At 38.5% G+C, this 17,086-nt stretch overlaps 1 protein-coding gene and 1 long non-coding RNA gene across 6 annotated transcripts in view; one reads left to right on the forward strand and one right to left on the reverse strand.

The window, feature by feature from the left end:
* The window catches only part of Ctdspl (CTD small phosphatase like), a 127,713-nt gene extending 111,339 nt beyond the window's left edge, over positions 1-16,374 (reverse strand). For both annotated transcript variants that reach the window (XM_063260334.1, XM_063260333.1), the window contains exon 1: positions 16,150-16,374. In XM_063260334.1, the coding sequence (XP_063116404.1) occupies positions 16,150-16,228 (79 nt within the window). In that variant the 5' untranslated portion in view covers positions 16,229-16,374. The remainder of the gene's footprint in view (positions 1-16,149) is intronic.
* Positions 16,375-16,613: 239 nt separating this feature from the next.
* Positions 16,614-17,086, forward strand: part of LOC106028452 (uncharacterized) — a 62,591-nt gene continuing 62,118 nt past the window's right edge. For 2 of the 4 annotated variants that reach the window (XR_010051304.1, XR_010051309.1), the window contains exon 1: positions 16,614-16,715. This is a non-coding gene — a long non-coding RNA (uncharacterized LOC106028452). The remainder of the gene's footprint in view (positions 16,716-17,086) is intronic. The other 2 variants (XR_010051308.1, XR_010051310.1) reach the window with 2 other exon arrangements.

A 17,086-nucleotide genomic window follows, 5' to 3' on the forward strand; every position in this document is an offset into this window, starting at 1 on the left:
CTGAAGGATGAAATGTAATACCCATGTAAGAAACATCATATATAGTGGTCAAAATGGTATCTTCAATGGCACTTTGAAAATTATTTTCTTAGAGCACTATACTTCAGCCATTCAGTACAATGATCAGGTCTCATTCATACGTGCATCCCAGGCACCTGGTCCCACTGAATAGCACGACAGTGGTATTCAATAAATGTTTGGTGAAAAATAAATGAAATATTATTAATAATGATTAATAATAGTGTTATTAAATGATTAAATACTTTGAAATGCCCTTTATGTATACATTAATCTCTTTAACAGTAAATGAGCTATTAACTACTATGAAATCAAGACTCAGAGAGACTTGTTAACATTTCACCAAACTCACAAATTATGAAGTTGGAATTCAAACCCAAGCCCATGCCCTTAAATGTTATGCTTACTGTATCCTGCATAAACAGGGCCCTAAGGTGTTAAAAGATGGTAATATAGGTTGGGTCTCAGGATTACTAAGGATCCACCAGGCGTAAAAGAAAAAGGTATTTCAGGAAGAAGAACCAAAATGTGCATAAGTAGAGTGATGCAGAATGCATTATTTGTTCTTAACAACAGTTCATCACCGCATAGAAGATTCTTGGAGTGGAGGCAGAAAAAGCAGTTTGGGGTCAGTTCATGAAAGGCTACAGGCTACGGAACTCCATGTTTTTATTTTGGGGTCACTGAGAAAGAGCTTTAATCAGGTGGCAGCATGATCAGAGCTGTACTTCGGAAATTCACCTCTAGGAGCCACATGGCAAATGAATTTGACTGGAATGAGGGCCCTAACAAAATAGCAAAAGGTAGGGAAAAAAATACTTCCCATTTGCTCAGTGTTTGCTATCTAAATGATGCCTTGAAGTTGGTGGCAAACAGAATTGTCATCTCTATAGCAAGTGGTCATACTTCCTATAGAGGAAACTTCTCAGGAAAGTTTCACATGTTAAATTACATGATGACAACAGAACTCAAGGCACTAACAGAATGAGTGTGGTTGCTCCCTTCTGTTTCAGGCAGGATAGCCACTTTTTTTTCTCTAGACATTTGTGGACAGTATGAACGTTGCCCATGATCTCAAAAGTCCAGGATTCAGCACATTTATATTTGTTCTAGTGATGTTTGATTCCTTCCTCTTCCCAGACCCTATCAAGACAGTCACTATTTTTATACTATTGTGTAACTATATTTAAACTCAAATCCTTATTTATCTCATCTTATATTCTTGTATTAACTTTCTGTAAATAGATACTCAAGTTTAAAACACATTTTTAACCTCAATGGTAAACCTGAAAAAAGACACACCAAATCTGTTTGGGTAGATTTCTAAAATAAAGAATGGATAAGCTGGCAACGTGGCATGTGCCTGTAATCCTAGCCATTCAAGAGGCTAAAGTGGGAGGATAACAAGTTTTAGGGCAGTCTGGGTAACTTAGTGAGACCCTATTTAAATAATGGTAATCAAAGTAACACCACCAACAACAACAACAGGGCTAGGAAATATAATTTAGCACTCCATAGGTTCAACCCCAGGACAGAGGAAAAAAAGATTTAAGTTATAAATTTTGCCTTTCCAAAACCCTCTCACAGCAAAGTAAAAAAATAAATCTGCTTTGACGAGTTATAAAACAACTTCACCTTCTCTTCTGCCTAAAACTCCACCTACCCATTCATCACATCTTTCTCCCAAATTAATCCAAAATGAAAAAAATGTAATCCCTTCTCCTTTTGCCCCTCAATAGGCTTCTAAAACGAAACACAAGAGAAAACATTTGTAATTTTATGTTAGTAAAGATAACTTAGATACAGTGCTATAAACATAAACCAAACAAAAAAAACCCCAATAAACTGGACTTCACCAAACTTAGGATGAATACTACTTTAAAAAAACCAGAAAGTAGTAAGTGTGGTGAGAATGTAGAGATACTTGAACTCTTATGTAGTGTTGGTGGCAATGCTGTGGAATAAAGCATGGAGGTTCTTCATAAGATTATGTATGTAATTATATGGTATAGCAATTCTATTTATGGGTATGTACTCTCCCAAAAAATGAAAGCAAGAACTTGGATGTTTACAGACCAGATTTAAAATAGTGTAACTCACAACAGCTAAAACAAAAAAGCAACCTAAGTGTCCATCAGTGAATGAATGAATTACCAAAAAGTATATATACAGACAAAGGAATATAATCCAACTTTAAAAAGGAAAAACATTCTGACATGCTACAACCTGGATGTTGCTTAAGGGCACTCTAAGTGAAACAAGCCAGACACAAAAATACAATATATGATTCTACAGGTGGCTAACGTATTTAAATTCATAGAAAAAAGACAGTAAGATGGTGGTTATCATAATATTGGGGACAAAGGAGAAACAGGAAATGACTGGTTAATGGTTAGTTTCTTTTTTTGCAGTATCAATGAACTTTGGAGATGAATGGTAGTGGTGGTTATAAAAAAAATGAATCTACTTAATGCCCTTGAACTATAGACTCAAAATACGATGCCGAATTTTTATTTTATATGTTTGTACACAACAAAAAATTTTTGATCCCAGTACTTGGGAGGCTGAGGCAGGAGGACTGCCTCGAGTTTGAGGCTAGCCTGGGCTACATAATGAGTTTAAGGCCAGCTTGGACTCCACTGGGAGATCCTGTCTTAAAATGTTAAAAAAAAAAAAAAAAAAAAAGAGAGAGAGACATTGCTGAGAATAAAAAGATAAAATATTTCCAGAAAATATTTAACAAATTACTTATATCCAGAATTACATAAAAACCCTCAAAAACTGTCCAAATAATCCAATTTAAAAACAAATTTTAACTTCACCAGAGAAGTCGTATACATGACAATCAAACATATGAAAAATAACACCATCAGGGCCTTGAGCTGTAGCTCTGTGGTACAGTACATGGTTAACATGTGCAAAGCCCCAGGTTCCATCTCCAGCAGAAAACTAAAAAAGAAAAAAAAAAAACTCTTAGCACCATCAGTGGTTTAGGAAATATAAATAAAAGACACTGAACAATACTATTAACCACCACTGAAATGGCTAAAATTAAGACCGAGAGAAAAAAAAGACAGACAATGCCAAGTACTGCCAAATGCAGACTGGCTACATGACTGATGAGAAAACAAAATGAAAGCACCCCAGGAAATTCATACTAGGGGAGGGGATGACAGGAACATTCTACCTCCATTGAGGTGGTGGCCACACAGTCGCATGAGCTTGTCAAAGACCACAAAATCTTGGGTGAAACCAAAAACAATGATTTTTTATGTTATGCAAATTTAGTTCAATGAATACATTAAGCTTAAAAATATTCAAGGAAACAAATCAGGTCTGTGGTAGTGATACAATGTCTCCTGTGGAACAGAAAAATTAACACTCAGCAGTAAGTACTACTTATATATTAAAAATTATCAGTAATACAAATTTTTACACTTGCTGGAGAACTACTATAAAATATACTGTTGTAACCAAATAAAAAATGAATATTTTCAGCTATTCCCAAAAGAGGGGGCATAGCCCTGACTAAAGTCATTATAACTGAAATCCATAGTTCCTGATGCAAGTGAGCCAAACACTTGGAACAAAGTAATGATATGCTAAGGATAAAAACTAAGTGATGATCAGAATACAGAGAAAGAATTTAAACTACGGTATTCTTTTTGGTACTAAAAGGCTACATTTATTCAAGCCATGCTGAGGGTGGTACAATTTGTTCTTCAAGACACTATGAAACATTGAAAGCTTAGGTTAAATACTAACACTGAAAAATAAAGCATCAATCATCAGATGTTAAGATACTTCTCTTCAATTTTAAAAATGTGCCAAATGTGTACCAGGATTTTGGAACATTCTGGCAATGAGTCTTAATACAAATTTTAATGACAAAGAAATCTTTCAGTTTTTAACTTAAAGCAGCTACTCAGAATCAACATGAGCTGCTACTTACATGATTACATAATCGTTAGCACCCATAAAGACTACTGTTAATATTAGGTCCTGGTTTCAGAGGACTATACCACTAGTGTTTTAGTCCTGATTTCAAATACTTGTTCACAGCCCAATTCAATGCTACAGGCAGGTCCTGAGTCTTTGCTCTACGATATGATGTCATTTCAGAGCCATAAAGACAAATACTTGCTTAATTTAGTTTTAAATAAAGCACTAGTTTTGTTTCTCATCTCTTTAAAAATCAGAGGCATTGGGCTGGGTATTTAGCTCAGTGGTGTAAGCACCTGCCTGGCAAGCGTAAGGTTGTGAGTTCAATCCCTAGTACCACCAAAACAAAACAAAACAAAAAAAATTTGGATGTATGCTGAATGACAAAGAAAAGAATTATTTAAAGATTTTTAAAAGAAAGATCACTATGAAATCCTGAATTTTAAAAGTGTAATGAATCAGAATTTAGTACTTGGAAAATAAGTTCTAAAGTATGCATTAGACCTTCACTAACCAAGAGAATACCTTCATTCCCTTTTTAAGAAGCAGGATGCTGCTGGCCTTGGTACCATCCATGTGTAACTGCAAAACCAGAAAAAAAGAGTGTGTTTGTGTGTGTGTGTGTGTGTGTGTGTGTATTTAAAACCATTTCTGCCTACAGCTATTTCCTGTCTTCTGGCAGTTATTGGCAAAAAGGCCTAAGAACCCATTAGTACTTTGGGAATACAATTCCCTTCCTCTGCTCCCTCCCCAATAGTATCAACCAGGGAAAAGCCATTTACCTTGGAATTACACATGAAATCATGTGGTCTCTTCTAATTCAGATAGGTCTAAAAGTTAATTAGGGGAACTGAGCTTCTAGCAAGATGTAGTAGACATACTTCTTCCTGTTCTTTCCACTAAGCACAACTAAAAACCTTGGATATTATACATAAAACAAACACAAGAAAATTCTGCAAAATAGAAGATAGATCAGCTAGGGACCTTGGGCCTAAGGTACAATATTGCAATGATTTTCCTGAATTTTGGTTTTGCCTTTTGGATTCAAAACTTGGAGCTGAAAAATATGACAACCATTTCAAACAAGAACCTCAACAAAAGCTTAACGAAAGGGCAAGAAAGGGGCAGTTTAGCAAGACTAAAATCTTTCAGATAATAACTGCTCTGCTGCAAACACCGCACACATATACACACATTTGTGGGCCCACCCAACCCATGCCAGCGAACACCTACAGGGTACCAAGAGTTCTACCCACTACAGTGTAATGAAGTACTCCCACTATCCCTGATGGAACCCTCTCAAGGCAGTCAGACAGAGAGCAGAGACATTCATTTTCATCCCCTGCATGGTGGTATTAACTCTTTCCTCTCCCTACATGGTCTCTCCTCTACATGGTTGGTTTGGCCTTTCACTTCCATTCAGCAATACAATACTCTGTCTTCCATAGGGATGGTGTCAAAGGAACCTGGGAACAGCCAGGGCTTTCACCATTTCCAGTGCTAATGAGACCACTCTGCAGCAGCTTACCAGAAGCACAAAAAAAAAAAAAAGCCAAACTCCCTCTCCTGTCCAAGAAGTCAAGAGAGGCCAAGGGACAGCTTTGAATCTGCTTCCACCTCAGTTAACAAAGTAGTGCTTCCCTTCCTCTGCTGGAGCCATGTCACAGAAAATCAACCAAAACAGAAGGTTTTATAAGATTGAGACTCATAATACAAAATGTCCAAATTTCAATTTTAATTCACTTATACCTGATTCATCACCATGAATCAGTAAATCACAAGCTGAATGAAAAAGGACAATCAATAGATCCCAACACCAAGATAACAGATGCTATACTAAAGCAGCTGTAATAAAAATGCTTTAACAACCAATTAGGAGTATATTTAAAACAAATCAAAATCAAGAACTAAAAAATGCAATAATTGAAATACAAATTTTAATGGAAGGGCTCAATAACAGAATAAGCAAAATGGACAAAACAAGGAAAAATCAATACAGAACAGAAATTTGAATGACAAAAACAACTGCAAGAACAAAAAAAGAAAGAACAGTAAGCATTGATAAACAGTGGGACAATGATCTAACTGGTACCACTGGGATCTCAGAAGGAAAAGAGAGAAGGTAAGGCCTAAAAAGTACTCAAGGAAATAATATTGAAAAATCTTCAAATTTGGCAAGAGATATAAACCCAGGAAGCTGAATGAGCCAGAAATAGGATAATACCAAAGAAATCTATGCCAAATCATAACATATCTAAGCTTCTAAAAACTGAAGATGGCAAGCCACTTTGGAAGATAGTTTATCAGTTTCTTCCAAAACTAAACAAAATACTCTCACCATAAAATCCAGCAATTAGGCTACTTGGTATTTAGCCAAATGAGTTGAAAATTTACATCTATGCAAAAAATTTGGGCACAGATATTTATAAAAGGTTCATTCACACTTGTTAAAACTTAGAAGCAACCAAGATATACTTCAGTATATGAATAAATAAGTAAACTGATATACAACTCATAATGGGAATATTGTTCAGCACTATAAAGAAATGAGCTACCAAATCATGAAAAGACATGGAGGAAATGTAAATCTACATAAGTGAAGAAAGTTAACCTGAAAAGGCTCATGTTATGTAATTCCAATTATATGACCTTCTAGAAAAGGCAAAACTATGGAGATAGTAAAAAGATCAACTGTTGCCAGGAGTGGGGGTGGAGAAAAGGATAAAGAAGTAGAACATGGAAGACTTTTAGGGCTATGAAATTACTCTGTATGCTACTATGCTGGTGAACACATAGCTTTACACATTTGTCTAAATTCATAAAATATATACTAACCATGAACCTAATGTATACTTTTGGATAGATATTGGGTGATAGTGATATGTCAATGCAAATTCACCATCTGTAATAAATGCACCAGTCTGATGCAGGATATTGATAGTGGGGAGGTTATTTGTGGGGTTAGAGAATATCTATTTTCTGCTCAGTTTGTTGTGAACCTGAAACTGCTCTGAAAATAAATTCTACTTAAAAATACATGGAACTGAATGAAAATGAAAGTCAACATATCAAAATTTCTGGGACACAGCTCCATAGCTGCCAAGAGATAAATTTGCAGCACTAAATGCATACATTTGGAAAGAGGAACAGTTTCCAATCATCTGAGCTTCCTTCCAAGAATCTACGTAAAAAAGAGTAAACTAGAACTAAATCAAGTAGCAAGAAGTAAACAGACATTAAAAGAAATTAATAAAATTGAAAACAGAAAACCATAATGTCAAAAAGAGCTAGTTGTTGAAAATGATCAGGGAAATTGAGAAACCTTTGGCAAGACAAAAAAAAAGATACAGAACAAAAACTACAAATGCACTATCATTACAGATCCTATATGCATTGATAAGATAATGAGTGAACAACACTATGAACAACTCTACGCACATAAATTTGACAACTAAGATGAAACGATCAAATGGAGAAAAGCAAGTCACAACTCACCCAATATAAGACATTATTTGAACAGCTCTACAACTATTAATAATACTGAACTTGTAGTTTTAAAACTTCTCCCAAAAGAAATCTCCAGCCCTAAATGATTTCTCTACAGAAAGAGCACCAATTTCACATAATCTCTTCCAGCAAACAGAAGGGAAGAGACCATTTCTCATTTATTTTGTGAGGCTGATAGTACCAAACCAGGTAAAAATAATGAAAAAGAAAGAAAGAAAGAAAGAGAAGAAAGAAAGAAAGAAAAAAAGAAAGAAAGAAGAAAGAGAACAGCAGACCAAAAAACTCACACTAAAAATTTTTTTAACAAAATGTTACCTAATGCTAACTAATAATAGTTCATCAATGTACAGAAAAAATTATGTACCACAACTATAGAAGGCTTGCTCCATGAATGCAAAATTGATTCAGTATTCAAAAACAGTATAACCATATTAACAGATTAAATAAGAAAAGTTTTGCCAGGAAAATCATTCAACAAAACTCAACACCAATGGATAAAAAAAGCTTGGAAACCTGGAACGTGGCAGATGAGGGGGGCTCTTCCACAATCTGACAGAAAAAGCTATTAAAAAAATAAAAACTTTATGGCTGACATTACACTTACTATTAAAAAACTGAATTATTCTCCCTAAGATTGGAAACAAGATGTCTATTTTTACTAGTCTTAACTCAACATAATTCTACTCAGTGCAATAAAATAAGAAAAATAAAAGGAATATAAATCAAAAGTGAAGAAATGTGTTTTTCATAATGTATCTGTCTAATAAGTGAGGTATTCAAAACTAATAAATGAGCTTTAAAAAGTCATAGAATACAAGATATAGGGGCTGGGGATTTAGCTCAGCGGCATAAGCGCCTGCCTTGCAAGTGTGTGGTCGTGAGTTCGATCCCCGGTAATGATAAAAAAAAAAAAAAGAAAAAGACAAAAAAAAAGAACACAAGTATATAAAAGTCAATTGTATTTCTATATACTAGCACAAATGGACATCAAAATTAAAAATGCAGCACTATTTATACTTGTTTTAAAAAATAAAACTCAGATGTAAATCTCAGAAAACATTAATAAGTATTGTTTACTGAAAACCTACAAGTTCTGATGACCGAATCAAAGATATAAATGAAAGAGACATACTGTATTCATTGATCAGAAGGCTTAATGTAGTAAAGACATCAATCTTTCTCAAATTGATTTACAGGCTTAATTCAATTCTTATCAAAATCTCACAAGAGATTCTGTAGCTATAGACAACATGATTGTAAAATGTACATGAAAAAGGAACAGAACTAGAACAGCTAAAATAATTCTGAAAAAGATCAAAAGATGGAGGGGTCAGTATATCCTATTTCAAGGCTTGACTGAATGGCACATGCTCACACAGATCATTGGACAAAATGAGCTCCCAGCAGACCCACACAAACATGCCCAACTGATATTTGACAGATACAAAAGAAATCCAAATGTAGAAGGAGCAACTAAACACTCAAAGGGAAAGAAATGAACTCACAGCTTATTTCTAAGAAACAGTCAGAATATATTTTGTACTTAAATGTAAGATTATAAAAGTTTTGGGAAAAATATAGAAGTAAATCTTTGGGACCTGGTGCTAAGCAGAGTTCTTAGACTTGCCAACAAAAGCACAATTGATAAAAGAAATATTTATAAATTGTACAATATCAAACTTAAAAGTTTTTGCTCTAAAACCTTTTAAAGACAAGGAGACTACACAGAAACCATTGTTTATTTCCTGTTAGTCGATTCTAAATACTCTGTAATGCTGTCATTCTCTTGAATGGTTTTACATTGTTTTGATATACTTAATGCTACAGTATACGAAGTTGTACTCAAGGATTTCAAAGAAAGAGACAATATGGTAACTACTTTTAGGTTAGGATTATCTGGTGGTGAAACACTATTCTGCTTAAATGGTTATGTTTTGATCTGCGCTGTTTCGTTGTTATGCCCTCTTTTATCTCAATCTCCACTCCATTATTTACTTTTTTATCTTTATCCTTTTAATTAAAGGAAAAAAAATAGCAGGATATATTATAGTAACCCACTTTGACTTTTCATTACCTTGATTTAAAGCCCTGTATTACTCTCACCATCTGGTTTTTAACTGATGTTCCCCTATTCTGTTTTGCTGGATAGTATCAGGTTCGAAAGTTTAGGCATCAGCTGTGAAGATAATGAGATTCATTATGACGCCCATTCTTGTTGACTTTTATCTACTTTTGAAGACCTACAATGTCTCCAATGTTTTGGTTTTGTCGGTTTTATTCTTTACTGTTTTGTTCAATTGTATTATAACTAACAATATAGGCAATTCTATTAGAGATAGCGGGAGGCATTATGGTAACCATTGTTGATCACCTTGTATTATGTTTTTACATTATCTATTATGTCCACCCTTTTGACTTGACCGATTCTGTTCTGTTATGTCACATTTGGTTTTACTCTCTTCCAAAAAAGTAATAAGAACCGTGGGAGCAATGAAACCCAAAATGTGTAATAGTCATGGTACAAAAGAGAGGAAAAGAAAGTGCTCCAAACTATATAACTGCATGTATATTTAAGTGTATAAGATAGAAAATGATATCACAGAGTTTAATTGGATCAATGAACAGAACTGTTTGCAGTATCATTGATGGAATGTCCACTTTACAAGCTTTAATTTTGTGACTTGAACAATTATTTCTAAGATGACAATATGTAATCCATTAACTAGTGATTTCCTACTGTTCATTTTTTTTCTGTAAATCTGTATAACTTGTACCCTTTCCCTGCTTTTTTTTTCTTTTCTCCTTAAATAAAATTTAAAAAAAAAAAGTTTTTGCTCTGTGAACTGCTGGAAAGAAAAATAGACAAGTTATCAAATAGGAGAAATGTTTGCAAACCACATATCCAACTAACAATTAATACCTAGAGTATGTGGGGCTAGGGATTTATATCAGCAGCATAAGCACCTTCCTGGTAAGCACAAGGTCAGGAGTTCAAAACCTGGTACAAAAAAAAAAAAAAAAAATCTAGAGTATGTGAAGAATTCTCAAAACAGTTTTAAAAAAGAAAACATGGGCAAATAACATAAAGGCCATCTTACCAAATAATATATTCAGAAGGAAAATAAGCACATGGAAAGATGTTCAATACAATTACCTATCAATGAAACGCAAATTAAAACTGTAATGACCTACCACTATACCTCTATCAGAATGGTTTAAAAAAAAAAAATCTGACAACACCAGAATCGAGACTGTGGAGAAACTGGATCTCCCATACACTGGTGTTGAAAAGTATATTTAGTCAAGAAAATATTTTGGTAGTTTTTTATATCAAGGAAACATGCAATCACCTTATAACCCACCAAGTACACTAAGGAATGTTTATAGCAGCCTTTTTCATAGTACCCCAAATCTAGAAACAACCCAGATGTCCTTCAAAGGATGAATAACTGTGGTATGTCCATGTTTTAATTTGATAAACACTTCATAGTATTATAGTAATACTATTTAATTTTATAGCATTATAGTAATAATACTATGAAGTATTTAGCAAACAAAAACTATTAATACAAGCAACACACTAGATCAGTGATAGTGAACCTTTTTGAGCTTTCAGTGACATCATCTCACTGCAGCATGGATGCCAATGGGTTTGCCACCACTGCCCTACACAAATCTTCAGACTCATGCTGAGGGGGAAAAATCCAAAGTACTGCATGCTTTGTGATTCAAGTTAGATAACTTTCTCAAAATGACAAAATTTAGGCAAGGAGAATAGATCAGTCATTGCCACTGATGTGGCAATGGGAGGAAAGTGGATTTGGCTATAAAGGGCAACATGAGGGATCATTCTGCCGATGGGATTTTTCACTGTCTTGACTATATCAATGTCAGCATCCTGACTGTAATGCATACTACAGTTCTGCAACACTTACTACAGTTTTGCAACATGGTATCACTGGAAAAAATTTGATACAGGATATAAAGGATCTCCATGTGATTTCTTCTAACTGCATATGAATCTAGTAATCTCTAAAAAAATGTTAATTTTAAAAAGTTAATCGAACCTCCTGGGCATGGTAGTACATGTCTGTAATCCCAGCACTCTCTCGGGAGGTTGAGGCAGGATTGCTGCAAGTTTAAGGCCAGCCTGCACTACAAAGTGAGCTCAAGACCAGCCTAAATTACATAGTGAAACTTTGTCTCAAAAAGACAAAACAAAAAACAAACAAACAAAAAAACCACCTTTAATTGTCAGGTGTGAACAAAATCACAAAAAGAGAAGACTCTTGGAAGCAGTAATGATTTCAGATGACAGAACAGATCTGAAGCTGGTTCAGTTTAACTTTTTTTTTCTTTTTGAGACAGTGTCTTGCTACAGAGTTCAGGATGGCCTTCAACTCACTTTGTAGCTCAGGTTGGCATGGACCATGCAGCAATCCTCCTGCCTCAGCCTCAAATGCTGGGATTACAGGCAAGTGCTACCTCGCCCAGCTCAAAATTAAAGGTTTTTGATTTAAGGTTAAGTATTACAAACATTTGGGGAAAACATACCAACTTGGGTCAAAATATCTATATAAACAATGTTGCCTACAGAAATCTCATTTGAGAAATGTATTAGCTCACAAAATAATTAACTGTTTAGCTAATGTTACTATACTCTTGCTAATACTGCATATCAATTGAGGTTTGTTGGTTTTATTACTGCACAATTCTCTCAAAGTATTTCTAGTTCTCCAAAGACTATGAGAAATTTCCTTTTTTAGTTTAAAAAACACAAGTACATTTTCAATAATATTTTTTTAAAAAGGCAAAGTTCTCTCTTCCCAACCCTATTGTTGCCCCAGGAAAAAAATCACTGTTGTTAGCTGAGTATTTCCTGCCATGTTTTTTGTGTATTTCTACACTTATGTACAGTTTTATGTGTGTGTGACATTTTTTACAAAAATATGATCATACTGTTTACAACATTCTTCAAATTCTTTCTTTCCCTTTAAAAATGTCTTGGAATTTTACATGTTGGTATGTTTACATCTATTTTAACTCATTCTTTTTAGCAGTTTTGCAGTGTTCTGCAGAACTGCAGTACCATAGTGTATTTGCTGCTGACACAGGATGGTTCAAATTATTGCTACTGCCAACAATCAGTGAAAACCCTTGTACATGTTTGTCTGAATGCAAATGAGAATGTTTCTGTAAGACAGAAATTTAAGAGAAATTGGGCTCTGAAGGTAAAGTCAATAATACTGTAGGCTGGCTGAACATGTTCCCTATAATTTCTAACCTTTTTTTTTTTGCCTTCTCCAACAAAGGCTGGAAAAGCTAGAAACTTATTTTCCTCACCTAGCTCACAGCTAGAGGAAACCAAGTTACCCAATTCTGGCCAATTAGCATCAGCACAAGTTTTCTGAGCAGTCCCTAGGAATGTTTTCTTTTGTCTTTTGCTTTCCATGTAAAAGGCAGAGATACTGACTTGCACTGTGGCTTTCTCCTGCCCTGAAAGAAGCTGTGATGTTAGAGGGATTGTAGTTATATTACAACATGAAAGAAAGCCAAGAGAATCACCATGACACTGGCCCTGATACCAAGAAGGTGATGAATCAAAGCTGACCGCATAGTACCCCCAGGCTGCTTATTATACAAGAGGAAAAAATACTGAGTTTAACTAAGTCTCGTTTTGCTGTTACTTGCAGCCAAATACATTCCTAATTCCTTGTGAAATGCTGTTTAAAAATCTGTATACGTTGTATTTGCTCACAAAAGTCTACTAAGAGCAACCATTCCCTAAATCTTTATCAATCTTGAAAACTGTCAATTATTTAAATGTTAAACCAAGCTGACACATGAAAAGGTTTCATGAGTTGAAGCTTCACTTCATACATTCATTAACCTTTCAGATTTTCTCTTCTGTAACTTTTTTGTTTATAGTTATCTACTTTTCTACTATACTATTTAACTTTTACTTACTGATTGTAAAACAAATTTCCAGTTAGCAAAGCAGGTAGATTTAAACTTAGAGGGACATTCATCTCTACATACTTATACTGTCAACCAGATCAAACACAACTACAAGAAATAAACTTCACGTAACAGGCTAGGTTGACAGTGACTGTCACCTCTAAGTGGAGCACACCACATGGCAATGTGCCAAGTAATTCAGCCCATACTTTGCACTTTCTTTGTGAATGCACACTGAAAAAAGGGTTCACAGAATAGTGACACACTGGCAAGCCAGGCACAGTCCTCAATATACCTCATCTCTTTTAACTTTCACAGCAAAACCTAGAGGTGGTCACTATTCTTCCTATTTTACAAAATAAATGATGAAAGTAAACATATAATACCAGTAATTTCTTTCTTATTACAAAAATTTCAGAGTCCAGGTTCAATATTTTAAAACAATATGAGTAAATGTTTACATCAATTCAAAATTACGTAAACTATACTGTACCTATGTGAAGAAATCAACATACTTAAACTAGAAGCATCACTGAATCTGTTTGGTGGTTCACTAATCTGAAGAAGTTATTTCAAAGTTTGACTGTGATGTTTATTGCCACACTACCTATGACCAAAATTATATTCACTTTTTAAGTGAAAAACTCAATTGAGTAGGACTTTAATGCCACAGAAAGGAAGCTCTACAAGCTAGCCACTGCACCCAGGGACAGCAGCTAAAGAATTTCCCTAATCAGTTAACAACCAATCAATATGACACTGGAAAACAAAACTGGCTGCTAAAGAGATTAAAAGATTGTCATGAAGAGAAATGTAAACAAGTGGAATAGAATGTTCCTTGCATATGGCCACATGGTTTGAATTTTAGACAGGATTGTCTCTGCTTTAAAAATCTTAGCAACTACAGGAAAGGAAAATACAGCAAAGCGCCTGCTCCTAGAGTCAAGTGTGGGGGCAGCAGGAGGGTTGAGCCTCTGACAAACATTTCCCTGTTTTATGCCACACCTCTACAATCAAGAGCTAAGGATTTTCTGGCTGTACATCACAAAAAGCAATCCACACACTGAAAATCACAGGCAGCAGACCTCCTCCACACCTCCAACCAAACCCTTTTTGAGGGAACATACCCAACCAGGTCCCAAAGAACTCTCAGTCCCTATTAACACTGCCCTCAGAGGGGCTCTCCTTTGGGTCCCAGGGAGACACAAAGTTCATCTGCAGTACCCTGTTGTAGAATTGTTTAGCTCATTTCTAGGACATAAAAAACTGCCTGGGAGTTTGAATTCCTTCCATAAAAATAAAACATCTATAAATGTTATATACAACAGTGACAGTATTCAAAGCACAAATGGCTGACAAATCCCCAGTTTCAGTTACTCTGATGATTCTGTCAGTCTTTCTTTCTGGTGGGCTTGCTCAAGGATTCCTGCATGGAAAAAGGTGGTGGAGTGTTCCACCCCCGTCCTGTTTCCTAGTGGGAGCTGCACTCCTCAATCACTACCACAGCAAGTAGGGAAACACAAGTCTGCTGTGGCCAGGTTAGGCTTGGGGTTCTGGTGGGTCCAGGTGTTTCCAAGGTGCATAGCAGAAAGTATCTAGTTACCCAACAAAACATGCCAGATTGTTGGCCTCAAAACAGTTTATCCAAACCTCAAGACAACAGAGGGACAACAAGCAGGACATCTGAGAGAAGCGGACACTAATCTGGGGGAGGAGGGAAGAAACACAAAGAAAAATGAAACAGAAGAGAGGCCAAAAATGTGCCAAAACCAAATGAGGCACAGCAGCACAGTACTGGCTGCGCCCTTGGCCAGCTCTCTGGGAGGCGACATTCCTGGCACTCTACAGGCTCCCCAAGTGCCTGTTAGAGCATGGACTGGGCAAGGCTTGTAAGCTCTTCAACAGACTGGTGGTCCTGAGACAAGAGCCCAAAAGCAGAGACGATAGCTCGGCACTGACCCTTCTTCCCACAAACATTCAAGAGCTTGCACAGCCAACTAACTAAATATACCCAGACACATGGCCTCACTGTCTGGTACAAAACAGGCACACACAATCTGCACACAGGGGTTCATAGTTAGGCATGTATATGCACACTCAACCTCGTTGTGTAAATGCTTACATACACCCTCCCAGTGGAGGAACACAACACATTCAGTGTGATACAGGCATTCAAACACAAACTCTGTGAGGTGTAAACACATACAGCTTCTCTGCTTGCTCAAGCTCCCGTGCACACATACACATCATGACCTTTCAATCGGCCATACACAGACCTCCACATAAGGTACACATACAAACTCTTGGCCTGCCAGGAAAACATGCACTCACTTTCTATTAGGTGTCCTCACACCCTTGTCTGTCAATGTGTGCACACAAAAAACATAAAAAAACAAGCACTCAAGACCTGTCAGATGCACAGCACGCTCACAACCTGTCAGGGGCACATATAAACGTCTAGGCAGGGGCTCCAAAAATCTAAGAGGGACACGAGCACACACAATCAATTGATCACAACTTCTCTGGCGGCGCCTGCACACTCACCCCAGCTCAACCAGCACACGCACATTTCTAGCCTTTCTCCCCTCCAGGCGCACCCCCCCACCCACGCACCCTTCTGGCCGGGTGCACCCCTCCCCCAGGCCCGTGCCAGCGAACACAGCGAACTCCGCAGCGCGAGATGTTCCCACGTTCCCCGCAGCAGCCGCACGCGCCCCTCCTCACCTTTTTCGCTCGCGCCAGGCGCTCGGGCCTCGTCCTCCTTGGGGTTGGTCACCTGGGTGATGATAGCCGGGCCGTCCATGGATGCGCGGCTCGGCGGCCGCCCGCAGGCCCGGCCCCCCGCAAGCCAGGCGCACGCGGGCGCGGCGCGGGGGGCGCGCGGGGGCGCGGCGCGGGGGGGCGCTCGCAGCCGCCGCTTGGGCGCGCCCGCCGCCCGGCCCCACGCTCTCGGAGAAGCAGCGGGGGCCCGTGCCCCAGCTCCCGCCGCCTCCGCTGGGCTCGAGCAGCCAGCGCCTCGTCACCATGAACCCCGGAGCCGCGCCCGGGAGAGCCGCGCACCGGGAGACGGGGCGGGAGGCCCGGCGCCGCGGGAAGCGGGAGCGGGCGGGCGGCTCGAGGAAAGGAGCGAGCGAGAAGCGCGGGCGGGAGAGAGGGAGGGAAGGAGAAAGGAAGGGAGGGAAGCGGGAAGGGCGGGCGGGTGGGTGTGTCTGGGCCCGGGAACGGCCTCCACCCCCGCCGCCAGCGCTGCCTGCCTGAGGGGAGAGGGGCGCGGAGCCCGGACGGAGGCGGTGAGCTGGGGGGGAGGGGTGGGGCCTGGGCCGATGGGTGGGGTGCAGGCTAGGGTGGCAGAGGCGTTAGAGGTGCTGCGCGGGGGAGAGGCGAAAGGGCCTGGGGCTGGCGGCTGGGCCGAAGTGCGGAGGCCCAGGCTGGGTCGCCAGGAGCAGGACTGCGGGGATCGGAGCAGGCAACCTTGGGCGCTGGGCGTGCGGGAACGCTACGGGGCTGCTGGGTGAGGGGCATCCTGGTGCAGGACGGGGGAGCCACGTGCGTGGGCCTCACAGCCAGGGGGCCCGCTGACTGGTCCGGGCCAGCGCCAAGCAAGGCTTAGTAGGACCCGACGGACCCGTCCACGGAGGGGCTGCAGAGCAGAATCGGTGGG

The sequence above is a fragment of the Cavia porcellus genome, unplaced genomic scaffold, assembly GCF_034190915.1.
Source record: "Cavia porcellus strain 051 isolate PalLab524CR breed Dunkin Hartley unplaced genomic scaffold, mCavPor4.1 scaffold_13, whole genome shotgun sequence".
In the NCBI taxonomy this organism is placed as follows: Eukaryota; Metazoa; Chordata; class Mammalia; order Rodentia; family Caviidae; genus Cavia; species Cavia porcellus.